Source organism: Haemorhous mexicanus, chromosome 20 (genome assembly GCF_027477595.1).
Source record: "Haemorhous mexicanus isolate bHaeMex1 chromosome 20, bHaeMex1.pri, whole genome shotgun sequence".
Classification (NCBI taxonomy): Eukaryota; Metazoa; Chordata; class Aves; order Passeriformes; family Fringillidae; genus Haemorhous; species Haemorhous mexicanus.
In genome coordinates, this window is record NC_082360.1 from 11,865,297 (window position 1) to 11,890,808 (window position 25,512).

Here is a 25,512-nt window from a genome sequence, read left to right on the forward strand (position 1 = left end):
TTCCGCGCGGCAGTGCAGACCCTTTCGCGATTGGCTAGCGCTGCGGCGCGTGAGGGAGAGGCCTCCTCCGATTGGCTGATGGGGCCGCTGTCTCGGCGCGCGCGGGCTCGGGCCGGCAGTCCGCCATGAACTGCCTGACGGTGCCCGGTGTCCACCCCGGCTCTCCCAGCCGACCCCGCGGGCAGATCCAGGTACGCGGTCGCCCCGAGGCACGGGCGGGGGGTAGATACAGGTGCCACCCTGGGGCACCGGTGTGGGAGCAGATACAGGTACGGCAACGCTCCCGGGCATCGAGCTGGGGGCAGATACGGGCACGGTACTGCCCCGGGCACGGGCTGGGGGCAGATACGAGCACGGTACTGCCCCGGGCACGGGCTGGGGGCAGATACGGGCACGGTACTGCCCTGGGCACGGGCTGGGGGCAGATACGGGCACGGTACTGCCCTGGGCACGGGCTGGGGGCAGATACGGGCACGGTACTGCCCCGGGCACGGGCTGGGGGCAGATACGAGCACGGTACTGCCCCGGGCACGGGCTGGGGGCAGATACGGGCACGGTACTGCCCCGGGCACGGGCTGGGGGCAGATACGGGCACGGTACTGCCCCGGGCACGGGCTGGGGGCAGATACGGGCACCGCACTGCCCCGGGCATGGGCTGGGGGCAGATACGGGCACGGTACTGCCCCGGGCACTGGCTGGGGGCAGATACGGGCACGGTACTGCCCCGGGCACGGGCTGGGGGCAGATACGGGCACGGTACTGCCCCGGGCACGGGCTGGGGGCAGATACGGGCACGATACTGCCCCGGGCACGGGCTGGGGGCAGATACGGGCACGGTACTGCCCCGGGCACGGGCTGGGGGCAGATACGGGCACGGTACTGCCTCGGGCACGGTACTGCCCCGGACACGGGCTGGGGGCAGGTATCGGTACCGCGCCGGGCTGAGGGGGCTGTGGGGCTCCCCGCTGGCCGCCGTTCTGAGCGCACCGTTCTGCCCCCAGGTGATCTTCGGGCCCATGTTCTCTGGGAAGAGGTAGGCGCGAAGCGGGGGGCGCAGGGCGGGAGGGCGGCGGGCTGAGGCTGGGGCTGGGGCCCGCTGACACCGTGTCTTGCAGCACGGAGCTCATGCGGCGAGTGCGCCGGTTCCAGCTCGCCCAGTACCGGTGCCTGCTGGTGAAGTACGCCAAGGACACGCGCTACAGCTCCTCCGGGGTCTCCACACACGACAAGTGAGCTCCCGGGGCAGGAGGACTCCCCGCTTCCCGGGGCTGCCTGGCCTGCCCGGCTCACTCCCTCCCTGCCTGCAGGAGCACCATGGAGGCCCTGCCCGCCGGGCTCCTCCAGGACGTTTACCAGGAGGCGCTGGGTGCCGCCGTCATCGGCATCGATGAGGGCCAGTTCGTAAGTGCACGGCTGGGCTGGGTGTGCTGGGCTCCGCAGCACACACACTCCTCGATACTCCCGGTGCAGGGCGGGGTCTGTGTCCTTTGCAGGAGAGGGTGGGAGGTAATGCCCTGGGGAGTTTGGTCCATGCGGCCTATGCCTTCAAAGCCTCCTTCCCTATAGTCCCTGCAGACAGGATAGTGGGACTGCAGCCCGTTTCACAGGCAGGGCACGTGGCTCTGACTTTCCTTGTTCCTGGTGCTGCTGTCTGGGCATGCACTGTGGGATCTGGAGCCAAGTGCTGCCCCCCATCCTTCTTTGTGATGTGCCTGTACCCCTCCAGTTCCCAGACATTGTGGAGTTCTGCGAGACAATGGCCAACACTGGGAAAACTGTCATTGTTGCTGCTCTGGATGGGACCTTCCAGAGAAAGGTAAACCACTCATTTTGGTACTGCAGCTGCTTTGGGACCCTCGTGGAACCCACCCAGCAGCAGCTTCCGTGCTGTCTCGCACAGGCCTTTGGGAGCATCCTGAACCTGGTGCCGCTGGCGGAGAGCGTGGTGAAGCTGAACGCTGTGTGCATGGAGTGTTTCCGGGAGGCCTCCTACACCAAGAGGCTGGGAGCCGAGCGGGAGGTGAGTGCCCTTGGAACAGAAACTGTTTCTCTTTTCCAGTCCTGCTGGTACAGAGAGACTCCCTCCAGGGAGATGGGCTCTGCAGTTTACTCCCCAAACTTCCCTGCCAGGTTGAAGTGATTGGGGGAGCTGACAAGTACCACTCCGTGTGCCGAGCCTGCTACTTCCGCATGCGACCCCAGCAGGCCGGGCCAGACAACAAGGAGAACGTGCCCCTGGGCCTGAGGCAGCTGGAGACAGCTGCCCCTCGCAAGATCTTCACTTGACTGCTGGGACAATGGAGGGGAAGGGAGCTCAGTGCTGTGGCTCACAGGCCTCTCTGTACTTTAACAAACTGTTCAGTGCCTCAGCCCTCCCTACCCAACCTCCCCATGCCAAGCGCCACAACTGAGGATCCACCACGCCCGATGCTGGTGGAAGCTGAAGCAAAAGCCTGGCTAGAGTGGGTTCCCATCTCAGAACAAGGAGAGAGACCAGCACAGTCACTGGTGCTGCCACACACAGGCCGTGGAGCACTGCACGTGGAGCCTGGCTGCAGCACTGCCACTGCTCACTGTGGCTCTGGCCAGCTCTCCCAGGGCTCTAAGCGTGCTCAGGCTGGCACCAGTGCTGCTTCTGCTGCCTGTGAATGCAGCCCTTCTCTCTTGTGCACTGTTGTTAAATTCCAGGTTTCTCAAGACACTGTGCAGCCATTAGTATTTTTAATGCAATTTTTAACTTCCTTCCTTAACAGTCTGAGGTAACTTGTCCCTTGTCACAGAGCTGTGACACAGCTTTTAAACTGACACATGCGTCAGCCCAGCCCTGGGCAGGCCTCCAGCCTCTATGCCAGCCTGCTCACTGGTGTCAATTATTGCTGAAACAGGAGGTGAAGGAGGCCTGGCAGCTGACTCTTCTGAGGTGCTGAACCTCAGAGGGCTGGCTGTGTTCTAGCAGGCTGTGACAGACTCGTTTGGAGGAGCTGGTCCCAGGAAGAGCCTCCTTCAAATTCAGGGCAGTGTTTCTCAGGTTCAAGGCTGGTACTGCCACTTTGGTGCTGTATTACCTGTTTGGAGGCTCAGAGTTGCATCTACCAAGATTTGGACAATTATTCCAGGGAAGATCCAGCTGCTTGGTAAAGGGGCTCTCCTGAGGAGCTGCTTCTCCAGTCTAGTCATGTCTCTTGCTTTCTCCTCAGCCTTCCAAAATTCTTGAGGCTGACTCTTAGTCTGCTCTAAGCTGACTGAAGGATCCTCTTCCCTCTTTGTTAGATTCTGGAAGGTTGTTGTTTCCTTATTGCCCGCAAAACTGTTTTTTTTCCTGGAAGTGGTTTTTTCCCAGCATCCACAGGCTCCAAGCAGTAGCTCTTTGTTCTGGCCAGGCCAGACCTCTGCTTTTGAGTCCATGGTTGCTGTTTGCCTGTGCCCTGAAAGGCTCCAAGAGCTGCCTGAACCCCTCCCTGCTGCCTCCATGTTACAGGTGAGAATTATTGTATTCACAAGCACTTGACTACCAGGCCTGGACTTTTCCCCCAGGGCTGGGGAAGGTTCTGCTGCTGTTTTAGGTTAATAAATAATTTAATGAACCTCTGTGTGTATTTTTTACCAGAGCATTCTGCTAAGTCTTCCTGGCAGTGACCAGTGAGACTGTATGGGCTGGTCACAGGCCTGGGGTTGGAGCTCTGCTCAGACCAGGGAGCATGAGGAGGGTGGCCTAAAAATAGCCACCAGCATGAGTGTGCTGTTTGCAGCACAGCAGTTGGCAGGGGCTGCACTGCCCCACCTGACACCCCAAGCCCTGGAGGGGCAGGAGCCTTTTCTGCTTCCCCAAGACAAAAGGCAAATGGCGGCTCACATGTTGGCTTGGTGAAAAAGTTTATTCCAACCCTACAGTGAACAACTACTTGAACGCTGGCCCCAGCAGGGATGGCCCACATGGCTGCTGGGAACAGCTTTACCACAGCACAGCAGCAAACACAACCTGAGACAAGGGCCCACAGGCTCCTGGTGTGGCTGGAGTGCAGGCAGGAGCCGTGGGCAGGGTGCAGGAGCTCAGCCTTGCAGCAGCATTCGGGCAGGCACACAAGGGAAAGAAAGTGCTCCAGGATGTCCTCAGCCATGGCCCTGCTGAGGGATCTCAGTGCTCACCACTCCCACACACCCCAAACCGCATCAGCCATGCACCAGCCGCTCTAGTGCAGGCGCGGGGAAGGCACAGCACGGCGTTAGAGAAGGGAAGGGGGGGCTTTGGCAAGAGCTGGCCCAGAAGCAACCGCGGGAGGAAGGCACAGGAAGGCAGCGCAGGCAGAGCTGGGCCTGGCTGTGCTGCAGCAGTGAGAGATGGCTCTGGGGGAATGCAGCCAGCAGGGCTGAAAGGCACTGGAGACAGGACGGGCCAGGGCAGCAGTCACAGGGGCAGAGCCTGGCCAGGGTCAGGGTGTGAACTGCAGCCCACCACCAAGGCAGCACAGCAAAAGCAGAGGCTTGTACGTGCCAGGGCTGCCCGCACACCCAACCTCCTGCAGCTGCACTGCTCACCCAGCAGCTGTAAATCATCGTGTGCCAAATCACCCACCAAATCACACACCAGGCTCTGGACCCTCCAATGAGGATCTCAGCTCTGGGACCAGGCAGAAGCCCCTCCTGCACCCCAAGAAAAGGCCCAGTCACCTTCAAACAAAGCAGCAATCACCCTCCCACCCCACTGCCCCCTCCAAGTTGCAGATCCCTCCCTCCCACCCCGCGGAAGGAATTGCACTGGTACAGCCGTCCCGCAGGTGCCAGCTAGGGCTCAGTACACCGGGGGTGGCTGATAGCCCTCCGGGGCCTCCGCTGTGTGCGTGAAAGGCGGCTGCTGGTAGCTCTCATGGCTGATGTTGGGATAGCTGGAGTAGGGAGTTGGAACCCCCGGGCTGGGGTCGGCATAGCTTTGAGCAAAGTCCTCCACCCCCATTTTGTACCTCTTGTAAGCGAAGGTGAGCAGGAGTGCCTGCAGAGAGAAGGGGAGCAGCATCAAGGCCGTTCCAGGCTGTGGGGGGCCCTCTGCAATCCCCCCAAGTGGGCAGAGTGCTTCACTCACCCAGGAGAAGATGGAGAAGAAGCTGAAGGTGATGGCAGCGCGGGCAGAGTCCGCTCCGATGTACACATCCTCAGCCCGTGTCCAGGACCACTGGTTGGTCAAGAAACAGAAGCCGATGAACCACAGGAAGGTCCAGAGACCTGTGGGGGGAAGTGGCATGAGGGGCCAGGGCAGTGCCGGGCCCAGACCCTGCCCCACTGTGCAGGCTGGTGCAGCCACCCGGCCAGGGGCAGCCGCTCCTCGGGGCGCTCAGCAACGGCAGCAGCAGCAGCGGGCAGCACGCCAGACGGGAGCGACTCGGAGCGGCTCCCTTCGCCAGGCACCGGCAGCCACGTCACGGGACAAGGCGGCCATTGTGGCAGCCACGGCGGGCACAGCCCTGCCCGCTGCGCCCCCGTACCTGAGAAGCCGAGGTCGGCCAGGACCAGGTACTTGCGGTCCGTAGTGTTGCTGATCTGGGGGAAATACACGTCCACCATGAAGAAGAAGATACAGGCGAGGAAGGCGAGGACGCCGATGCCGATGCCGTAGCGACAGGCGTCCTCGTTGTGGTTGAAGATGCAGAAGAGCTGCGGGTCCTCGGGCCGGCTCATGTAGCCATCCCCGACCAGGCAGGCGAACACGATCAGGGCGAAGACCTGCGGGGCGGAGCCGGTGTCCGGTGGGCGGCACCGAGGCCGGGGAGAGCCCTTTGGGGGCTGCCGGGCCCGGCGGGCGGGGGGCATCGGCCTGCGGCGGAACTCTCCCGTCCCGTCCCGTCCCGTCCCGTCCCGTCCCGTCCCGACTCACCGCGCTGACGATCCGCGCCACCACCTGCGGCTGCTGCACGAAGCGGACCAGGTCGAAGGCACCGCCGGCCTTGGCCGCCCCGTAGGCGCCTCCGCCGCCCTCCATGGCGTTCGGCCGCCGCTCCTGCGCGGCACCGCCCCGGGAGGGCCGGTCCTGGCGGTCCGGGACGCCGGGGCGGGGCGGGCAGGCTGGCTCCGGCGGGACAGGAGCTCCCCCGCCCGGGCACAGAGCGCCGCGCCCGTCCCGCACCGTATCCCGGTGCCCTGCTCCGTCCCTCCTTCCGCCCCGGTGTAACGAGGAGCGGGAGCGCCGGCCCCACGCCTCGGCCGCCGACGGGCCCCGGTGAGCAGAGCCGAGGGGAAACGGGGGCTTCTGGGGGGTTCCCACCGCCCCCGCCGGGTACCGGGAGGCGGCAGGAAGGACGGGACGGACAGGGCTCGGCAGCCCCCCCCCTCCCCGCAGATCCGCACCCACGGCCCGGGCGGCGGGAGCGCCGGGGAGCGTTCCGTCGGTTCCCGGTACCGGGGCGAGCGGGGCCTGGCGGGGAGCCCCGGGGCGGCCACCTGCCCCGAGCAGCCTTAGCCCGCCCCGGGGCCGAGGAGGGAGAGCAGGGGAGGAGGGAGGCGGCACCGGGCGAGGAACACGGTGCGGGGCACGGGGGTCTTTGCTCCAACGTGTCCTCTGAGCGCCGGTCCGGGCCCGTCCCCAGCCGAGCTCCGGGACTGGTGCTCGGCGGCTTCGTGCCCGACCCGAAGGGTCCCGGGACGGCGGGCGGAACCTCTCGGCCGCGGCACCGCCCCATCCGCCCTCTCTTCCTTCCTAAGGCCGAGCTGGGTTAGTCCCAGCTTAGCCCCGCGGGCTCCGCGCTCCCGGCTGCCCCCGGCTCCGCACGCCGCGGCTCCGGCTCCGTCCCGCAGCGCCTGGGAGCCGCGAAACCGGGGCTGGTGGGGGCCGGGACCGGCGGCGCCCGTCTGCTCACCACGGCAGGGCCCGGGTAGGAGGGAGCCGCTCGGCCTCGCAGGATGTCCCAGCCGCCCTCCATCACCCTCCACGTCCCCGAGGGCTCCGAGAGCGATGGGTGAGTGTGACCTCCCCAGCTGCCCTGCCGTGCCCTGGGACCTCCTGCCCAGGTACGATTGGCTACGACCTTGCGCCCTGCAGGCACCAGGTGTCCTTGCCACCGTGTCCCTGTGTTCCTTCAGCCAGGAGCCCAGTCCGGACAACGAGAGAGCCCTGCACACCTCATTCCACCAGCTCATCCTGGAGCAGAGCAGCTTGATCGAGGCAGATCTGGAGATGGAGTTGCAGGAGAGAGGCAGAGGTAAAGCACTGCAGCCTCAGCCAGGGCAGGCTGAGGACAGTGTGTGTGCCCAGGGCTGTCCCTCTGCTTGGGCCAGTTGTGTCAAATGCTTTGGCTGCTGTGGCCAAAGCATTCATACGAGCCGCTGATGCCTTGGCCAGTGCAGAGCAGGGCAATCCAGGGGAGACTGGATCTTGGGGACACAGAAAGCGTCCCTGGAGAAAGGGGCACTCTGGGAGGAGCACACACCTAGCCTCTGTGCTGGAGCAGAACAGCAGAGATTCAGGGATGAGCCATGGCCTTTCTGCATCCTGCCTTCTCCCTCCCAGAGTCCCCAGCCTACTTGGCTGTTCCAGAAGCCTGTGCCATGGCCTGGCCAGAGCCTAGGCAAGGTGAGGAGCACCCCAGCCACTCCTCTGCCTCCCTGCAGATCTTGGCCAGCATGCCCAGCCGCACCATCGGTAGGTGCCACCCACATCCCACCCTTCCCCAGCTCCCAGAGCCCCTTGGAGCTCTGCCTGCCCTGCTCTCCTGTGGCTGCCCAAGCCCTGCTCTGGCCCACAGGACGCAGCCTCGGGGCCATCATCTCGCAGTACTGCAACCGCACGGCGCGGCTGCGGCGCCGGAGCGGCCGCCCGCCCCTGCAGCAGCTCTGCCGCGCAGCACGGCCCAGCCTACGCCACTACGACCTGGAGACCGACCCCAGCAGGGCCACGCTGCAAGGTGAGGGTCCCCCGGACTGTGAAAGGCAGTGCTGGCCGCTGTCCCTGCGCTGGGTTAGGGACAGGCAGGCTGTGGCAGGCTATGTCCCACTGAGCCTCTTGTACCCCAGAGAAACGGCACCTGCTGGTGAAGGAGCTGCTGAGCCTTTCGCCCAGCCAGTGCAGCCACATGCTGCTCACCATGCCCCTCAGCCTGGCGGAGAAACGCATCCTCCGGTAGGACCCCTTCCATCAGCGCCTGCTGGGCAGGGCTCCCACAGCCGGAGCTGTCCCAGGACCTGTGGGACCCTCTGACCCCCCTCTCTCCTGGGCAGGCGGCAGCTGAGCGGGCAGAGGGGCCCAGTGAGGCAGCACGCCCATCGCTGGGCCCCTTTCTCACCCTGTGCTTGGTCCAGGGTCTGCATTGGCCTCGTAAGTCAGAGGCACAGGTCTGCACAGAGGCTGGGAGGGCTCAGTGCAGGCTCCAGCCCCACTCTTCTCCCCGTGTTCCTCTCCCCAGGGCTGCCGAGGTTTCTGGTACAGGCTCCTCTCCCTGCTCCGCGCTGCACAGCCCGGGCACTATGCCCTGAAGCAGATCGGTGGCCGCTTTGGCTCCAGTGTCCTGTCCTATTTCCTCTTCCTCAAGACACTCTTTATGTTGAACTTCTTTTCATTCTTCATCCTCCTGGCCTTCGTGGTGGTCGTGCAGGCTGTGTACCCCACTGCATCAGTCAGCCCCCAGCCCTTCACTGGCGTCGAGCTCCTCACAGGAGCGGTAAGCATGGCCCAGGCACCCCCAGGTCAGGGGCTGTGCCAAGCCTGGCGGGCAGCCCCCTTTCCCACTCTAGCGATACCCCAGTGCTTGCCCTTGCACAGCCTGGGCCCCAGGACCACCAGTGCTGTGGTTGGCACAGAGTGCCAGGCTAAGAGGGTGCTGTAAGCACTGCCGACGTCACCATGGGCCCCTCATGTGCTTTCCCACAGGGCTACTTCACGCACTCGCTGCTGTACTACGGCTACTACAGCAACACCACCCTGAACGACCCCTGCACCTCCACTCCTGAGGGCAGCGTGTGCCCTCTCCCCGCCCCCCTGCTACCGTACAACCTGCCACTGGCCTACCTCTTCAGTGTTGGGGTCTCCTTCCTTGTCACCTGCATCCTGCTGGTGTACAGGTGGGTCAGCGGCACCCGTGGCACTGCCAGCCTTCCCTGTCAGCCAGCCCCAATCCCTGATGCCCTTCACCTCGCTGCAGTGTGTCCTGCTCTTTTCGGGAGAGTGTGAAAAGCTCCTCGGGGGACTTGGCCATCAAGGTCTTCTGTGCCTGGGACTTCAAGGTGATCCAGAGGCGCTCGGTGAAGCTGCAGTGTGAGAAGATCTGCACCCAGTTGAAGGTGGAGGAACTGGGCGATGCAAAGCACCCCAGACCCCAGCCTTGCAAGTGCTTTGTCTGCCACCGCTCTGGGTCCTGCTGTGCTGCAGTGGGACAAAGCCTTGCTCCAGACCCAAGGTGAATTTGGCAGCTCTGCTGCTGCTCTCTTGCAGGAGCTGCTGGCGGAGCGGCGCTCCCGGTCCCGCTCCCAGAGCCGCTGCCAGTGCCTGGGGCACTGCCTCGTGGTGCTGCTGGCCTGGCTGCTGGCCCTGGGCTGGGTGTCGGGCTGCGTGCTGGCTGTGCACTACTTCTTGGAGCACATGCACACGGTGAGTGCCGCCTCTCACCCTGGGTTCCCCTGCCCTGGGCTTGGAGGGACAGGGCTGGGGTACTCGGGAGAGAGGCAGGGACAGCCCCATTGCAGCTCTGCTCCTGGCCTGGGCATTTGCTGCTCTCCCCAAGGACACCACACCTGGCTGCCAACAGCTGTGCACTCAGCCCAGTACCTGCTCACCAGGTTCAGCAGGAGCAACAAGCACAGGGCAGTGGCAGATGGCAGCAAGAAGCCATTCTGCTGGTCCTGCCCCTTGTGGTGTCCCTTCTCAATGCCTTGATGCCTCACCTGTTCAACTTGCTGGCGATGTGGGAGAAGCAGGACTCCCCAGTGACACAGGTCTCCGTGGCCATCATCAGGTGGGCTGGCTGGGGCTGTGGTGGAGGGAGCGTTCTGCAGCTGCACCTGAGGCTGGCAAGGAGGCTTTGGGGCCAGGCACCCCACCTGTGGGGCTTGGCCCCTCCATCCTCCGGGCTCAGGGACTTTTGGCACTACTCCTGCTCAGGAACCTCATCCTGAAGATGGTGATTCTCAGCCTGCTGTGCTACCACTGGCTCAGCCGGAGCGTTATCTGCTCGACAGAGGAGGTCAGCACCACTGCCTCAGGGCCATGGAGGGCTGCTCGGCTGAGTATGGGGTTGACCAAGGAGCTGGTCTTCCCTATCAGATATCAGGAAGAAATTCTTCCCTGTGAGGGTAGTGAGGCTCTGGCATAGGTTCCCAGAGAAGCTGTGGGTGCCCCATCCCAGGAACTGTAAAAGGCCAGGTTGGACAGGGCTCAGAGCAACCTGGTCTAGTGGAAGGTTGTCTCTGCCCATGGCAGGGTGGGGAAAGAGATGAGCTTTGGGGATCCTCCCAACCCAAACCGTTCTGTGATTCTGTGCCATGCTTGATTGTCTCCCCAGTGCTGGGAGACGTGTGTGGGGCAGGACCTGTATCGCTTCATGGTGATGGATTTCATATTCGCCCTGCTGGACACGCTCTTCGGGGAGCTGATCTGGAGGTAACGTACCCCAAGACATGTCCCCCCACCAGTGTGCCATCCCTGCATGGCCCCAGCTCTCTGGTGCACCCAGGCTCTGCTGCCATCAGAGAGGGAAGGTAGGGTGTGAAGTGCCCCCAGGCAGCATAGGGCAGAGCTCATTTCCACCCAGGCTCATTCTGGAGAAGAGGCTGAAGACGAAGCAGAGGCCGGAATTTGACATTGCCCGCAATGTGTTGGAGCTGATCTATGGGCAGACCCTGATCTGGTGAGATGTTTCTGCCTGGTGTGGCTCCTTCCTGTGCTGGCAAATGCCTTGTAGTCCCCAGGAGCCCTGTGGGTGCTGTGGCTGTGCCCACCACTGTGTCCCCTGGGGCTCAGACCTAGGCAAGCTCATCTTTCCCCTGCTCTCAGGCTGGGCATTCTCTTCGCTCCGCTCCTGCCAGCTGTGCAGATGATGAAGCTGCTGCTGTTGTTCTATATCAAAAAGGTGTGATTCCCCCACCCCCTGCAACTCCCCCTGGGGTTAAACTGCAGTGGCACTTTGCCCTGTCAGCCTCTGCTGCAGCAGTGGTGTCACGTGGAGCAGCCTCGTCCCTGTGGGGCTGAGTGGGGCTTTCTGGGAACAGCACAGCCCTGAGCTCACTGGGCTGGCTTCCAGTGGGCAGGAGGGAGGGGACAGCAGGGACTGCTGTCAGGAGCTGGCAGCCCACGGGACACTGCTCCCTATCCACAGAGCAGCCTGATGCGGAACTGCCAGTCCCCCAGCAAGCCCTGGCAAGCGTCACGCATGAGCACCGTGTTCATGACTCTGCTGTGCTTCCCCTCCTTCCTGGGTGCAGCTGCCTTCCTCTCCTACACCATCTGGTCGTGAGTACCCACCAGGCCACGGCTCAGGGCACAGGACCCCCGGCTGCCTGGAGAAGGAGTGTTGGGGAGAGCGTGGCCCCTGTCTCTGCCAATCCCCCAGCTGCAGGCTGTGAGGTGCTGCCCCAGGCAAGGGACGGGCCTCCCTGCTGCTGGCCCTGCTCACTCCCTGCAGCTGTTCCTGGTGCAGGGGGCAGGGGACAAGAAGGCACGAACCTTCCCCAGGATCTTTTCACTGCTTCAAGGGAGGAGGACTCCCTTGTCCAGCCCTGGGGGTGCTGGGGACAGTGAGGCTGGGTCCCTGGAGTGCTGGACATCTGAGACAGGCAGTGCCCTGGTCTGGGGCCAGCAGTTGCTGGGCTGCCCATTGCTCTGAACGCCCTCTTGGTCTGTTTGCTCAGGGTGCAGCCATCAGAAACCTGCGGTCCCTTCCGGGGGCTGGAAACCATCTACAAGTCAGGGAAGATGTGGGTGCTAGTGCTAGAGAAGTCCAACCCCAACATCACCTGGTTTGCCTGGGTCTACCAGCACCTGTTGGAGAACACATGCCTCCTGTTCTTCATGTCTGTGGCCCTGATGTGAGTATGGACCTGAGCCCAAAGCTGAACCCCAGGCCCTCACTTTGAGGGCCCTGCTGTCACAGCCCTGAGCAGGGCTGGGAGCCAAGGTGTCACTGCAGAGCTCTGCGCCCTATCCCAGTGCCTGGAGCACAGTGTCCCTCAGCTTCCTGCCTAGCTGCCACCATCCCTCCCTGGTGTCATTACAGAGCTGTGATCTACTTCAACATCCAGGTGGTAAGAGGTCGCCAGAGGGTCATCTGCCTGCTCCAGGAGCAGATTGCCAACGTGAGCACTGCCCCTGCCCATCCCCGCTGCTTCACAGCCTGCTCCAGCCCCGGGACTGCCAGTGTGGGCTCTGGCCCCAGCAGTGCAGCCACTCAGCCACCCCAGTGCTGCTCACTGTGCTATCTCTGATGTTGCAGGAAGGGGAGGATAAGCTGTTTCTCATGCAGAAGCTTCGCTCTGTTTACGAGCAGAGGGGCAGGCGTTCCTGAGTGCCAGGTGAGGCCAGCAAGAAGGGCAGTAGGGAAGGGCTGCCAGGGCACCCAGAGCTCAGCCATGTGCACACATGCTCCTCTGCCTGTCCCAAGGGAAGCACTGTCCTTGGTGTTACTGAGGCCCAGGGACAGGGAAGAGGATGGAGGCAGGTCTGGGACAAGGACCTGGGATCTTAGGGACTTTGTCCTCTTAGTGTCAAGCTCCACAGGAAGGAATGGGATGGAATGGACTCTGCTTGCAGCTGGGACTGAATCTGTCCATCACAACACAGCGCTGGAAGCTGGGGGTCCTGGAGTGCTGGGGAAGATCCTCCTCTTGCCATGGCCAACGACCCATTGGGATGTGTCACTGGGAATGCTGCATCGCAGAGGTGCAGGTGCTCCTGCTGCCTGGAGCTGCTGGGGTGCAGTAGGCACAGGACCAGGCCTGCCTACACACCCCAGGGCACAGCTCCATGCAGGACTGCCTCACCTCACAACCCTGCTCTGTGGGGGCTCACTACTTGCAGAGAACTGCCCTTCAGCCCTCCCTCCTGCCAGTGTGCCCTGGGCTGTTCTCAGAATCCTTTGGGGACCATGGACCTTTCTCCACACTGCCTAGGGGCAGCAGGCATGGAGCCAGCTCCAGCCCAGTGCCTGGCTCACCAGGAGAGCAGCTGGCTGATTGCAATCTCACAAACAAGGTCACTGGGCCACCCCCAGCACCCACTGCACTGCCTGGTGGGACGGACTTGGAGGAGTCACCGTGCTGCTGGGTGCTGGGCTGGGCAGGGACTCTGTGGGCTCAATTAAAGTGCTGCTGGGCAGGAGTGCTCTGGCTGGTGTCTGGACCTGTTGGGCTGGAAGCAGGCAGGGAGGGTTGATTTCAGTGCTGTTGGTGGGGGTGACTCAGCAGCAGTGTCAGGGTGTGCTCGGTCTCCTTGGCACAGCCTGCTTTCCCTTGGGGCTGCCTGGGGCAGAGCCCAGTGCAGCCCACACTGCTGGAGTGAAGGCCACTGCCACCCCCCTTGCCACTCACCATCCCAGTGCAATAGCTGCAGCCCCCAGCCCCAGGAGCCACTCCCCTCCATGTCATGCTGTTGGCAGGCCCTGGGATGGAGCTGCCACAGTACCACAGCACTGACAGGCCCAGGGCAGGCTGTGCTGTGGGCTGTGCCAGGCACGAGCAGCCACCAGTCCCCTCTGACTTGGCACCACAGCTGCCAGCTGAGGCAGCTGCCTGCCTGGCTGGGCTGGGCTGGGCCACCAGCAAGGGCACAGGGCGTTATCAGCATGGATAGAACAGTGTTTAGTGGTGTGGGCACAGGGCAGGTTCTCTACACAGCCCCAGCTCTTCTGGGGTGCATCAGGAAAAGCATTGCTCACAAGGGAGGTGATGCTGCCCCTGGAGTGCTGTGTCCAGTTTGGGGCTCCTCAGGACAAGAGGGACATGGAACTCCTGGAGCTGGTCCAGCAGAGGCTACAGAGACAATGAAGGGACTGAAGCACCTCAAATGAGAACAGGCACTGGGCCTGTTCAGCCTTGAGGAGAGACAGCTGACAGGGGACCTCATCCTCTGTCAGCAGGGAGATGTCAGGGGATGGCCCAGGCTCTGCTCCACGGTGCCCAGCAGTGGGACAAGAAGCAACAGGCAGAAACTGATGCACAGCAAGTTCCACCTGAATATGATCTTGATGGGTTCCCTCCAATATTCTATGATACTCTATTAGAACTTCCCTGTGCCAGTGTCAGCACACTGGAACTGATTGCCCAGAGAGGGTGTGGTGTCTTCCTCACTGGAGATAGTCCAGAACTGCCGGGATGCAATCCTGTGCCATGTCCTCTGGGATGACCCTGCTTGACCAGAGATTGGACCCATAGTGGTCCCTTCCAGCTTGACCCATTCTGAAATTGCCTGAGCCCAGGTGAGTGCTGGAGAGCAGCTGTGGGCTGGTACTTGCTGCAGCTTGTGAGACATGCCTACTGAAGCAGCCCCGTCACTGGCCTTGCCCTAGCTCCTGACACCCACCAGGTCACCCAGTCCTTCCCCAGGGTCACCCCACTGTGCTTGGGCTGGCATGAGGCTCACATGGCCAGAGCTGCTGGCAGGAGCCTGCTGTGCACTCAGTCTTAAACTCAGCCTTACCTAGCCCTGCTGTGCTTAGCTCAGCTCAGGTGCTGCTGCAGCCTCCAACCCTGCTGCAGGAACCCCTCCTGTGCCTGGAGCTGACAGCACAATCTGGCCTCTCTGGCTTCTGCTTGTCCCTTCCCTAAAAGCCTAGGATTTCCTTCCGAGCACAAGGCAGCCACCAGCCTGGACAGTGTGGTGGGAGTTTTACTGTCACGTCCCACAGGGATCCAGTCCTTCAACAGCCCAAGGCACTGTCCTGGGCTCTGCTCCCAGTCCCGGGCAGGGCAGCTGCTCCTTGGCCACCTCCTTGTGTGACAGGAGTGTCCCGGGCTGCAGGGCTGGAGTCAGCAGGGCTCTTTGAGGGCGCTCCGGAGCCACTGCAGGACCTCGGCCAGGCCGGTGCCGTCGCGGGCGCTGGTCTCCAGCATGGTGATGGGCTGCGTGGCACAGGACACGATGTCCTGCATGCGGAACAGTGACTTCATCTCCACCAGCGACATGTAGCAGGGCAGGTCACTGCAAGGGGGAGACGGGAGCTGCAGCATCAGCCAAGCACGAGGCACCCCTGTCTGGACCAGCCCCAGCTCAGGGCTCTCCAGCCTGGGAAGTGCAGCAAAGCACAGCCCTGCTCCTGGCACCCCCGCCCTTCGGGTGACATCTTCCTCACATCTTGTTGAAGAGCACCAGGACGGGCACAGAGGCGAGCGGCGCTGCAGAGAGGACCGAGAGCAGCTGGATGCAGGACGAGGAGACCTGGCTGGGGTTGGAGGCATCCACCACGAACTGGGGGGAAGAAGGGAAAGCAAGGCGCGGGTGTGCCGGGAGCAACCCCGGACCGGGCTGGGCCAGAGCAGGGCACGGGGGAGGGAAATCCCACCACGGGGCGAAACCGAGGGGACCGACCGACCCCCGCCCCGCAGCCCCTCTCGCCGCGAGCGCCCCTCGGGACCGCGGCCCCGGTGCTGCTCACCAGGAGAGCGCTGCACTCGCCGTAGTAGCTGGGCCAGATGGGGCCCATGCAGCCGCCCAGCTCCCGCACGGTCACCCTCCGCGGCAGCCGCAGGTCCGTCAGGTTGGTGCCCACCTGCCGGACAGGCACCGGCACCGCGGGCTGCGGCCGTGCCCCGCGCCCGCCCCGGAGCCGCTCGGGCCCGCCGGGCCGCACCTACCGTGGGCAGCGTGGCGGGGGGCTCGCCCAGCTCCGCGGGCTCCTCGGCGCTCAGCTGTGCCTCGCGTTAAGGACACGGCAGCTCCGGGAACGGGCCGGGGGCGCGCTCCGCCCGGCCCCCGCCCGCCCCCGCCGGCCCGGCTCGTCCCGTCCCTCCCGGCTCCCCGGTGCCCCGTGCCCACGGATATGCCGCAGCCGCCGCACCAGGAGGCTCTTCCCGCCGCCCGCCGCCCCCAGCAGCAGGAAGGTGGGCGGGGAGCGGCCCGCGGCCATGGCGGAGCCGCCCCGCGGAAGCGGCCCCGCCCCGGCGGAAGCCGGAAGCGGAAGGGCCGCGGCGGGGCGGGGAACGGACCGGGCCGGACCGGGCCGGAGCGAGCGGGCCGGGCCGGCGGCGGGCGGACACCATGGGGCGCGGCGGCGGCACCTTCGAGCGGCTCCTCGGTACCGGCGCGGTTCCCTCGGCGGCGGGACGGGACGCGAAGCGGGTCGGGGTCCGCAGCGCTCGGCCCCGGGAGCGGGCGGGCCCAGGGCACGGCACGGCCGGGCCGGGTCGGGCGGCGGTGCCGCAGCCCGGTGCCGCCTGGGAGGTCACCGAGCGCCCGGGGTGTCTGCAGCGGGAGGGTTGGTGCTTTCCGGGTGCGATCGGGGGTTTGTTTATCTCGAGCCTCGGGGCAGCGCCACGCCCGCAGCGCTCCCGGGACCGGCGGTGGCGGAGCGGAGCCGCGGGCAGCAGCGCGGCTCACGGCGGCCCCGTGGGCTTGTTCACTGCAGATAAGGCCACGAGCCAGCTCCTGCTGGAGACAGACTGGGAATCCATCCTGCAGATCTGCGACATGATCCGTCAGGGAGACACGCAGTAAGTGCTGCGGGCACGGCTCTGCCGTCTGCGCGGGGAAGGACAGACACCCTTCCAGGGTCTCGGATCTGTACCACACGCATCCTTATCCCTTCCATAACAGCATCCGAGGGGCTGTACAGTACACCTTGATGTGCTGGCGTGCTTCCCCGAGCCTGGGAGCCGCAGATTACCCCTAGCCTGAAATCCTTAGGGAAACTCAAGCTTGAGTGTGCTTATTCCTTGCCAGTTTCACTAAGTGAATCGTACACCCCTGAGCTAGCTGTGCCCTTCATGTCAGGGTGGGGATTGGTGGGTTGTCAGCAGCAGGTGGGATCTGCCCTTGGATTCTTGATGCCCTGAGAACATGTCCCTTCTTCCCCTGCCCAGGGCGAAATATGCCGTCAATGCCATCAAGAAGAAGGTGAATGACAAGAATCCCCACGTGGCCCTGTACGCGCTGGAGGTAATGGCACCTGGCTGGGAGCAAGCAGGGGCTTCCCACTACTGTCTTCAGGCTGCACAGCTCCCTGCAGCCCGGCCTGGAGCCAGCCTCTTCCTGACTCTGGCACTGAGGTTTTGGGGTGATTAGGCCAGGGCCTCCATGCTTTAGTTCCATCTTGGCTTTGGAACAGGCAGAGATGATGCTTGGGCTGCTCTCCCTGAGGTTGGTTTGCACAGAGCAGAAGGCCCCCAGCCCCCCAGGGAGGCAAAGGACAGCTGGCTCCCAGTCCAGGGAGTGGATTGGCATGGCCCCAACGCACCTCACTGCTTAAGTACTGCCCCGTGTTCAGCCTGCAGTGTGTGCTGGGACCCCCACAAGTTGCAGGGGAGGCAGGAAGCTGTGGGCTGATGTTGTCTTGGCCCTTGCAGGTTATGGAGTCAGTGGTTAAAAACTGTGGCCAAACAGTGCACGATGAGGTGGCCAATAAACAGACTATGGAGGAGCTGAAGGAAATACTCAAGGTAAATAGATTTATTTTACTGTCATATTTTTCTCCTGTGGAAAAGCAGCAGCAGGAGGAAGAAGTGTATGTGGCCTCTCTTGTGTCCTCTTTGGGTAAGGATTAGAAGGGAAACTGGAAATGCACTTCAGAAAAGAGCAGATTATCGTGTGCTGTGAAAGGGTGAGTGTAGGCAGTGAAGGAGGGCTTCTGGGAGGAGGAGATGTGGTGGAAGCAGAGGTTTGCGCTGTGAAACAGCAGGAATGTGCTGTGGGGGCCTGGGCCATTCCATGGAAAATGCTCCTGGATGCAACACTTGGGTTGGGACAGCAAAGGAAAACAGATGATGGCCTGGCACCTGTACCAAGGACCTGGGCAGTGGCAAGGTGAATTCCCTCTCATTGAACAGTGTGAGACACATAGGCAGGTAAAGCAGGTAAAGCCGCAAAGGAAAAACCAGCTGGAGCTGCCTCTGTGTCACAGCCGTGTCATTGGCGTGTTGAGTTGTTCAGGATGTGACCACGGCTGCTGGCACTGACAAGTTGCTGTTACAAGCTGTCACCACTCTGATGCCTGCTGGAGCTTCATGTGTCCTTGGACTGGGGAATTCCTTTAGTGAAGTGGAAATGAAAACTCCTGTTTCCAGCTCCCAGCTCAGAGCAGCAACACCCAGGCAAGAGCTCATTAGCATCATACTTCTGTCTTCCACCAGAAATAAACAAACAGGTGACCCAGATCTTTGGAGAATGAGCTCTGTGAGTCCTGTCACCATGCAGACCAAGCAGGGTATCTCTCCTGTCACCTTCCTGTTAAAGCTGACTCAGTTTCCCTGCAGGATCTCCTCCTGAGGCAGGAGCACTGACATAGCATGACAGCCAGGTGTGGTAGCACAGCCGCTCCAAGGGCTGAGGAGATCGAATCAGATCCAGGGATTTTGTGCTTCTCTCAGTCCTTGCCTGCCTCAGGAGTTTCACAACTGCCCCGTTCTCCTCTCACACTTGGAACTTTGCTGCTTGTGAACACCCGATCCTGGTAAAGCAGTCCAAGTTCTGATGAGGTTCAGGGCTGTGACATGTATGGAATGCAGGATTTTACCAAATGTTCTAGAAGTTGGAGCTCCAGGAATTGTCAGTAAGTGATGCTGTGTGGGCCAAGGTCTTGGCTAAAATCAGAGCTTGACAGTGCTGCTGTGCTTCCCGTGGATTTCTGGAACAGGCAGTTATGTGGATGTGATCACTTGGGCAGCTGATGACACAGCAGCCCTTAGGCTGGCTGAGGTCAAAACAGGCTTGCCAACTTCTCTCCAGTTCCCTGAAGTGTGATGTAGTTGCCCTGCCTCCAAAGGGCAGCTGTCCCAGCTGTCCTCACTTTGTCACATCCTGAGATGGCTTTGAGTACTCCTGGAGTGGAGGTGCAGGCACCCTCCAGGCACCCCCCAGCACTGTCAAGGGGCAGGCAGGGTGGGCTGTGCTGTCCTGGGCAGCTGGGGCTCCCACCAAGTTCTGAGGGTGGCATGCGTGGCTCTGGTGAGGGAGTGCTGGGTACTTGCTCTGAGCATCAAGGCCACAGCTCTGTTCAGTCTGTGCTGCTCGAAGGACATTGTGTTGTTTGTGCTGGAGGGGGCAGTGGGGCAGCTGGAGGGGTCTGTTTGTGCTGTGCATTGTCCTTGCTGCAGGTTTCTGACAGCTCTTGAGTACTATAAACTCTCTCTTTCCTGAGTGGTATTTTTGGCTTCTCTTTAGGGGCTTCACACCATCCTTTGGGTTCCAGGGGCATTTTCTGAGATGTTTTTTTCTCCTCCCTTCCTGTGCAGAGGCAAGTGGAGACAAGTGTCCGCAGTAAGATCCTGTACCTCATCCAGGCCTGGGCTCACGCCTTCCGCAACGAGCCCAAGTACAAGGTGGTGCAGGACACCTATCAGATAATGAAGGTTGAAGGTGAGGACTGTGGCTACAGATGAGGGGACACCTGGTGAAGCAGCTCTGCTCTGCAGGAGCTTTGGCAGTTCTGTGCCTGGTGTGAGCAAAATCTGGACTTGCAGCACAGAGCTCTTCCTTGGTTCCCATTGCCCAGTGAACCCTTCAGGGTGACTAAATCCTGCTGCAGACATGGGACGGTCCAATGGACCAGAGCAGCCTTGCTCTAGGCCTCCAGCCCAGCCTTCAGGACTGGCAGGGAGACCTGAAAAGCAGGAGCTGAAACTGTTTTTGGGGAGACTGACAGCAAGTCATCATGTCCTCTGGGAGGGATTTGCTGTGGGGCAGTTCCTTCCTCACAGGCTTTTGTTCCTGCTCCCAGGATGGGTCCACAGTCCCACTTGCTGATACAGTGTTGGTGTGACATTTTTCCTTCTGTCCCAGGCCAGCAGTGTCCGCTTCAAGGGCAGGGACATGCTGCTGCCTCTCCTTCTGTGCACCAGAAACTCTGCAGGCAGTGGCACAAGCTTGAAGGGTCAGTCCAGCATCCTGAGCTGGTGTTTCCAAGCTCTGGCCCTTGATGGGCTGAAACTCACAGCCCTGCCTGCCCATCGAGTGGGCTTTTTATCCCCCTCAGTTCAAAGTACTGATAAATAATAAGCCTTATCCAGGGGCCTGTGATGTCCCTTGTGGGTGTGTAAGGGTGACAACTGGGGATTGTCCTCAGACCATGGCTGAGGGGAGTCTGCTCCTGGTGTGTCAGAGGGAGGTGCTGGTCAAGACAAGAGGTGGTGCTGAGCTGGCACCTGTAGCATGAGCTTGCAGGCACATTCTCCCTGTGCCAGAGGATTCCTCTCACAACGGGGCTCCCTTTTCTCTCCATTTCTCCTCCTGCAGGGCACGTCTTCCCCGAGTTCAAGGAGAGTGATGCCATGTTCGCTGCAGAGAGGGTGAGCTCTGTGGTGGGGGAGCAGCTGGTGCTGTGGGACAGACCTGCTTTCCCATCCCCTTCTGCCAAACCTGCAGGTCTCACATTCCTCCATTTTGTGTGGATTGGAGGCCTTGCTGGGAGAACTGGCCGGGACAGGGAGTCAGACCCATCATTTCTCCAGCTCACTGGCCTTGCAGCAGCTTGGCAGGCTGGACGTAGCAGCAGGGCATTGCTGAAGTGATTGCTGTGCAGAGAGTTTCCTAGTAAATCTTGTACTGACTGGGAAAACATCGCAGCCTCTAAGGAAGAGAAGATAACTGGGGATTAATATTTTCTGTTGGAGCTGCAGATGCCCCCAGTTTCCCCCAGGAGACATGAGAGCCCTGTTAGCCACCAGAGCTCCTGAATGGACCGGTGCCAATGCACTCCTCCCTCCTTACTCCATTTCCCTTGGCCCCAACAGGCTCCAGACTGGGTGGATGCAGAGGAGTGTCACAGGTGCCGAGTGCAGTTTGGCGTTGTGACGCGCAAGGTGGGTGCTGCTCCTGGGCTCCCTGCTCTACACAGCCCTTGGCACTTGCAGAACTCCCTACAGGACTCACTGTGTGAAGTGTGCTGGGGACAGACCATGTTTCGTGGCTGCGGGCAGGGAAATGAGTGTCTGAGTGATGTTGGCTAAAGGAGAAGGAATGTCTTGCCACCACACTCACGTCTCCTGTTTTTTATAGCACCACTGCCGGGCCTGCGGGCAGATCTTCTGTGGAAAATGCTCCTCCAAGTATTCCACCATCCCCAAGTTTGGGATTGAGAAGGAAGTGAGAGTCTGTGAGCCCTGCTATGAGCATCTCAACAAGTCAGTACCCTTCGTGGTGGGTTTCTTTGCCTACGACAGCTGGGACATTGAGTGGGGAGGCATGGTGTGGAACTAGCTCCCTGCAGAGCACAACAGGGGCTTCCCAGGCTGTGCCCTCTTCCTTCCTGGGAGTGGGCTTTGCTGCTGGAACATGGTGCAGAGCTGGGCTCTGGTGCACAGAAGGGAGCATTCAGTCCATACTATCCCTTGTCACTACAGGAAAACTGAGGGTAAAGCTGCTGCCACCTCTGAACTGCCCCCTGAGTACCTGACCAGCCCCCTCTCTCAGCAGTCCCAGGTGAGCAGCTGCCCCATAGGTGATCTGGTGATCCTGACCTGTTTGTTGATCCCATTACTGACCACCTCCTTACCTTTCTGCTTCCAGCTGCCTCCAAAGCGTGATGAGACGGCTCTGCAAGAGGAAGAGGAGCTCCAGCTGGCTATTGCCTTGTCTCAGTCAGAGGCTGAGGAGAAGGAGAGAATGGTTTGTTGGCTCCTGGGGTCCGGGAGGGGTTGTTGCTCTTCAGCCTAACTGTGCTAGTCCATAACGGATCTCTGGACATGTCTTGGTGTGAGCAAGGCTCAAAGCCTCTGGAATGAGAGGTTGAAAGCAGAGCCTGGCACAGGCTGTGTTGTGGTGGATTTGGAGAAGCCTGGACTCTCTCTGAGCTGGCAATTATCTCTTTTGCAGAGGCAGAAAACAACCTACTCCATGTACCCCAAGGCCGAGCCCACTCCTGTCACATCCTCGGCTCCCCCAGTCAGCACACTCTACTCCCCACCTGTGGTACGTCCATGGCAGCTCCTGCACGTGAAGTGGCTGCACACAGGCCCCTTCCTGAGCTCCTGCACGTGAAGTGGCTGCACACAGGCCACTTCCTGAGCCTGAGTCTGCCCCAGTTGTGTCCAATTTAATCCCCATACTGAGGGAAAATATTTGCCCCGTTCAACCCCTTGCTTGTTCACTGTGTTTTGAGCAAGAAGGCATGTTCTCAGCCAGAACTTAGGTGCCTCCACTGCCTCCCAGCTTGTGTCCCCTTTGAGGCTCTCACTGGTGGTCATACATGGCCAGCTCTGAGCTGAACACCTGTGTGGGACCTGGGGCTCTCTGGTTTTGCTGAACTACATTTCTCCATTTGTCTCTTTCCAGAATTCCTCTGCTCCCTTGGCTGAGGACATTGACCCAGAGGTAAGGATCCTGGCCCTGCTAGTCTGCAGCACAGATCCTGGCCCAAGCTAGTCTGCTTGCTCCTGTGAGGCAGTGATGCTCATCTTCTCTTCCTGGCAGCTGGCTCGGTACCTGAACCGCAACTACTGGGAGAAGAAGCAGGAGGAGGTTCGCAAGAGCCCCACACCGTCAGCACCCCTGTCCCTGACGGAGCCAGCTGTGCAGCCTGGGGAAGCCCACCCTGCCCCTCTTGGGGTGGTTGAGGTAAGAGCAGGCCTGGGCCTTTGTCTGGCACCCACAAAGGGGCAAGAAGCACCCGACTCTTGGGCTCTGGAGGCTGGCTGCTGGCTGTTGGCACTGGGAGGTCACTGCTGACTGACTGCCCCATCCTTCCTTCCAGCAGCAGTACCAGAACGGTGAGTCCGAGGAGAACCACGAGCAGTTCCTGAAGGCACTGCAGAACGCGGTCACCACATTCGTCAACCGCATGAAGAGCAACCACATGCGAGGCCGCAGCATCACCAACGACTCTGCCGTGTTGTCCCTCTTCCAGTCCATCAACAACATGCACCCGCAGCTGCTGGAGCTGCTCAACCAGCTGGACGAGCGCAGGCGTGCGTGGGAGCTGGGGGAGCTGCTGGCCCTGGGCCTGGGTGGGCGGCAGCCAGGGCTTCCACAGTGTCAAGGCTCAGCACTCCTGTGGCGCAGTGTCACTGGAGAGAGGCTGCTGTGCAGTGCAGGGGCAGCCCAAGTGCTCTGTCCCCGTGTTCCTGAGGCTGTCCTTTCCCTCCCCAGTGTACTACGAGGGCCTGCAGGACAAGCTGGCCCAGATCCGGGATGCGCGCGGGGCTCTGAACGCGCTGCGGGAGGAGCACCAGGAGAAGCTGCGCCGTGCAGCGGAGGAGGCAGAGCGGCAGCGCCAGATCCAGCTGGCACAGAAGCTGGAGATCATGAGGCAGAAGAAGCAGGTGAGGCAGGGAAGCATGTCCGGGGTCTTGCAGGCTGCCTGCTCTGTGGCCCAGCCCAGGGCAGGCAGGGATGGCTGCCCTGGTGGGAGGCGTGAGTGGTATGGTGGCTCCCAGCCACTCAGCCCTGTTCCCACAGGAGTACCTGGAGATGCAGCGTCAGCTGGCCATCCAGAGACTGCAGGAGCAGGAGAAGGAGAGGCAGCTGCGCCTGGAGCAGCAGAAGCAGACCATCCAGATGAGAGCCCAGATGCCAGCTTTCTCACTGCCTTATGCTCAGGTACAGCTGCTGGGCTAGGCTTGCCCTGCCAGATTCCAGGGACTGTGGCTTTAAGCTGGCTTTCCTTCTCCCACCAGCTCCAGGCCATGCCCGCAGCCAGTGGGGTGATCTACCAGCCCTCTGGGCCCACCAGCTTCCCTGGCACGTTCAGCCCAGCTGGCTCCGTGGAGGGCTCTCCCATGCACAGCGTGTACATGAACCAGGCTGCACAAGGGGGAACTGGGCCCTACGCTGCCATGCCCGGCACTGGTACGTCAGGCAGCTCAGCCTCTGGGGGTAGGGGAGAGCCCAAGGCAGTTGCTCCAACCTCTGGTCTCTCCACCCAGATCCCAGCATGGTGAATGCCTACATGTACCAGCCGGGTGCCAGCAGCGGGCAGGGGCCTCAGCAGGGGCCGGCGGTGCCCACCACCACCCCTGCATATTCATCCTACCAGCCCACACCCACACAGGGCTACCAGGCAAGTGAGGCAGCTCAGCCTGAAGCTAGCTGGGACAGGGACTGGGGGGTTCTGTGGGGCTGGGCAACATACCCAAACTCAGCAGTGAAATCTCTGAGCAGGAGGGAGGATGGGCTGGTTGGTTCCAGATCTGCTGATCTTGCTGTGGAAGTGGGCTGGAGTTAGATCCAGTTCTGGGCTCAAGGGCCTTGTCTAGAGAAGTGAGCCATTGCTGTCTGTGCCACCTCTCACCAACCTCTCCCCACAGACTGCAGCCTCACAGTCGCAGAGCATCCCAGCCATCTCCCAGGCACCCCAGTCGGGCACCATGGGCTACATGGGCAGCCAGTCTGTCTCCATGGGCTACCAGCCCTACAGCATGCAGGTGAGCACTCCCTGCTTCGGCATGGGGGGACAAGGCATGGTTGGGCTCCAGCCCACGGAGCCATCCTGGGGGAGGTCACCCACCACTGCTGTGTGGGTGCTGCATGTACCCCACCCCTCTGACACCCATCCCCTTGTTCCCATAGGGTCTTATGTCTGCCCTGCCAGGCCAGGACACAGCTCTGAGCAGCCTGCCAGCCCAGCAGTCCTACCTGCCCGGGCAGCAGCCCCTCTACCAACAGGTGAGTGCCGCCAGTCTGGGGGTCAGGATGCAGTGGGGCACGTGTGCTAACGAAGGCACACGCTGACAAAGCTGTTTCCTCTGCTGCAGGTGGCCCCAGCTGGGGCACCCCCCCAGCAGCAGCCCCCACCAGCGCCTGCCCCCGGGCAGCAGCCCCCAGGCAGCGGGGAGGCCCAGCTCATCTCCTTTGACTGACGGCAGCCGCAGGGCTCCAGTGTAACACTACTCTTCATCCGAAATCACTCTGTACTTCGACTACTCGTGCTGCCCCCCGGCCCCGTGTCCCAGGGGCAGTGGGGCCCGAGGCTCCTGCTGCCGGCTTTGGGGACCAAGGGGCAGGGAGCAGCCCCCATGCCCTGCGCCTGGGGCAGCAGCCCCAGCTCGCCCGCACCAGCCCTTGGCGGCCCCGGGGCCAGGCGGGAGCTCAGCCTGCCCCTGTCCTTGTCCCGGGGCTGTGGCACAGCCCCGAGGGCACAGCGCTCCCTCCCTGCCCGGCCCCGGAGCCAGCCCTGCCCCGTCTGTCCCGGGGCTGTGGCACAGTCCCGAGGGCACAGCGCTCCCTCCCTGCCCGGCCCCGGAGCCAGCCCTGCCGCGTCTGTCCCGGGGCTGTGGCACGGCCCCGAGGGCACAGCCTCTAGCCCTGCCCCATCCCCACCGTGCCCCGCTCCCTCACGGCCCGGGCCCCGCGCTGGCCCGGCCTGTCCCGTCCCACCCGTCCCGGCGGTGACCGAGCGCTATCGGTGATAATAAAGTGTTGGAACGAACCGCGGCTCCTGTGCTGGGCGGCGCCGGGCATCC

The 25,512-nt window shown here is 62.1% G+C and overlaps 5 protein-coding genes across 9 annotated transcripts; 3 read left to right on the forward strand and 2 right to left on the reverse strand.

Moving 5' to 3' along the window:
* The first annotated feature begins 57 nt into the window (after positions 1 to 57).
* Positions 58 to 3,584, forward strand: TK1 (thymidine kinase 1). 2 transcript variants are annotated; one of them, XM_059864209.1, is made up of 7 exons: positions 58 to 191; positions 1,002 to 1,033; positions 1,116 to 1,229; positions 1,308 to 1,401; positions 1,727 to 1,816; positions 1,901 to 2,020; positions 2,131 to 3,584. In XM_059864209.1, exons 1-7 carry the CDS (start codon positions 126 to 128, stop codon positions 2,284 to 2,286), a joined length of 672 nt encoding a protein of 223 aa, XP_059720192.1. In that variant the 5' UTR covers positions 58 to 125; the 3' UTR covers positions 2,287 to 3,584. The 2 variants fall into 2 exon arrangements, with proteins under 2 accessions (XP_059720192.1, XP_059720193.1); XM_059864210.1 differs by lacking the exon at positions 1,002 to 1,033 and having other exon boundaries at positions 76 to 191.
* A 272-nt stretch (positions 3,585 to 3,856) lies between these two features.
* On the reverse strand, positions 3,857 to 6,026 carry SYNGR2 (synaptogyrin 2). Its single transcript, XM_059864207.1, has 4 exons — positions 5,867 to 6,026; positions 5,478 to 5,715; positions 5,078 to 5,217; positions 3,857 to 4,987 (listed from the first exon to the last, which is right to left on the reverse strand). Exons 1-4 carry the CDS (start codon positions 5,969 to 5,971, stop codon positions 4,790 to 4,792), a joined length of 681 nt encoding a protein of 226 aa, XP_059720190.1. The 5' UTR covers positions 5,972 to 6,026; the 3' UTR covers positions 3,857 to 4,789.
* Positions 6,027 to 6,071: 45 nt separating this feature from the next.
* TMC6 (transmembrane channel like 6) lies at positions 6,072 to 13,288 on the forward strand. 2 transcript variants are annotated; one of them, XM_059864191.1, is made up of 21 exons: positions 6,072 to 6,208; positions 6,691 to 6,944; positions 7,028 to 7,187; positions 7,496 to 7,627; positions 7,731 to 7,889; positions 7,999 to 8,104; positions 8,203 to 8,299; positions 8,388 to 8,642; positions 8,852 to 9,042; positions 9,123 to 9,261; positions 9,413 to 9,568; positions 9,757 to 9,932; positions 10,079 to 10,160; positions 10,479 to 10,576; positions 10,728 to 10,823; positions 10,970 to 11,045; positions 11,292 to 11,425; positions 11,824 to 12,000; positions 12,189 to 12,267; positions 12,405 to 12,483; positions 12,674 to 13,288. In XM_059864191.1, exons 3-20 carry the CDS (start codon positions 7,163 to 7,165, stop codon positions 12,474 to 12,476), a joined length of 2,250 nt encoding a protein of 749 aa, XP_059720174.1. In that variant the 5' UTR covers positions 6,072 to 6,208; positions 6,691 to 6,944; positions 7,028 to 7,162; the 3' UTR covers positions 12,477 to 12,483; positions 12,674 to 13,288. The 2 variants fall into 2 exon arrangements, with proteins under 2 accessions (XP_059720174.1, XP_059720173.1); XM_059864190.1 differs by having other exon boundaries at positions 7,069 to 7,187.
* Positions 13,289 to 14,132: 844 nt separating this feature from the next.
* On the reverse strand, positions 14,133 to 16,068 carry ARL16 (ADP ribosylation factor like GTPase 16). Its single transcript, XM_059864208.1, is given in 5 exon segments — positions 14,133 to 15,106; positions 15,258 to 15,373; positions 15,561 to 15,674; positions 15,760 to 15,821; positions 15,824 to 16,068. Coding segments are annotated over 5 exon segments (672 nt in total). The 5' UTR covers positions 16,032 to 16,068; the 3' UTR covers positions 14,133 to 14,934.
* HGS (hepatocyte growth factor-regulated tyrosine kinase substrate) lies at positions 16,068 to 25,478 on the forward strand. 3 transcript variants are annotated; one of them, XM_059864193.1, is made up of 21 exons: positions 16,068 to 16,199; positions 16,530 to 16,614; positions 16,984 to 17,059; positions 17,467 to 17,559; positions 19,351 to 19,474; positions 20,351 to 20,403; positions 20,848 to 20,916; positions 21,113 to 21,237; positions 21,457 to 21,535; positions 21,623 to 21,721; positions 21,929 to 22,024; positions 22,388 to 22,426; positions 22,526 to 22,669; positions 22,806 to 23,019; positions 23,201 to 23,373; positions 23,510 to 23,650; positions 23,728 to 23,899; positions 23,977 to 24,110; positions 24,358 to 24,474; positions 24,620 to 24,715; positions 24,805 to 25,478. In XM_059864193.1, exons 1-21 carry the CDS (start codon positions 16,163 to 16,165, stop codon positions 24,907 to 24,909), a joined length of 2,271 nt encoding a protein of 756 aa, XP_059720176.1. In that variant the 5' UTR covers positions 16,068 to 16,162; the 3' UTR covers positions 24,910 to 25,478. The 3 variants fall into 3 exon arrangements, with proteins under 3 accessions (XP_059720176.1, XP_059720177.1, XP_059720175.1); XM_059864194.1 differs by having other exon boundaries at positions 22,809 to 23,019; XM_059864192.1 differs by having other exon boundaries at positions 21,457 to 21,721; positions 22,809 to 23,019.
* Positions 25,479 to 25,512: the final 34 nt, after the last annotated feature.

Coding starts and splice junctions, on each gene's coding strand:
- TMC6 (XM_059864190.1), top strand. CDS start 6,889: ATGTCCCAGCCGCCCTCCATCACCCTCCACGTCCCCGAGGGCTCCGAG. Junction 10,824..10,969: donor TATGGGCAGACCCTGATCTG/GTGAGATGTTTC, acceptor CCCTGCTCTCAG/GCTGGGCATTCTCTTCGCTC. Junction 12,001..12,188: donor TTCATGTCTGTGGCCCTGAT/GTGAGTATGGAC, acceptor GTGTCATTACAG/AGCTGTGATCTACTTCAACA.
- HGS (XM_059864192.1), top strand. CDS start 16,163: ATGGGGCGCGGCGGCGGCACCTTCGAGCGGCTCCTCG. Junction 22,025..22,387: donor CACTCTACTCCCCACCTGTG/GTACGTCCATGG, acceptor GTCTCTTTCCAG/AATTCCTCTGCTCCCTTGGC. Junction 23,374..23,509: donor TCATGAGGCAGAAGAAGCAG/GTGAGGCAGGGA, acceptor CTGTTCCCACAG/GAGTACCTGGAGATGCAGCG.
- SYNGR2 (XM_059864207.1), bottom strand. CDS start 5,971: ATGGAGGGCGGCGGAGGCGCCTACGGGGCGGCCAAGGCCGGCGGTGCC. Junction 5,716..5,866: donor TGGCGCGGATCGTCAGCGCG/GTGAGTCGGGAC, acceptor TCCGCCCCGCAG/GTCTTCGCCCTGATCGTGTT. Junction 5,218..5,477: donor GGCCGACCTCGGCTTCTCAG/GTACGGGGGCGC, acceptor TTCCCCCCACAG/GTCTCTGGACCTTCCTGTGG.
- TK1 (XM_059864209.1), top strand. CDS start 126: ATGAACTGCCTGACGGTGCCCGGTGTCCACCCCGGCTCTCCCAGCCGA. Junction 1,034..1,115: donor CCCATGTTCTCTGGGAAGAG/GTAGGCGCGAAG, acceptor CGTGTCTTGCAG/CACGGAGCTCATGCGGCGAG. Junction 2,021..2,130: donor GGCTGGGAGCCGAGCGGGAG/GTGAGTGCCCTT, acceptor CTTCCCTGCCAG/GTTGAAGTGATTGGGGGAGC.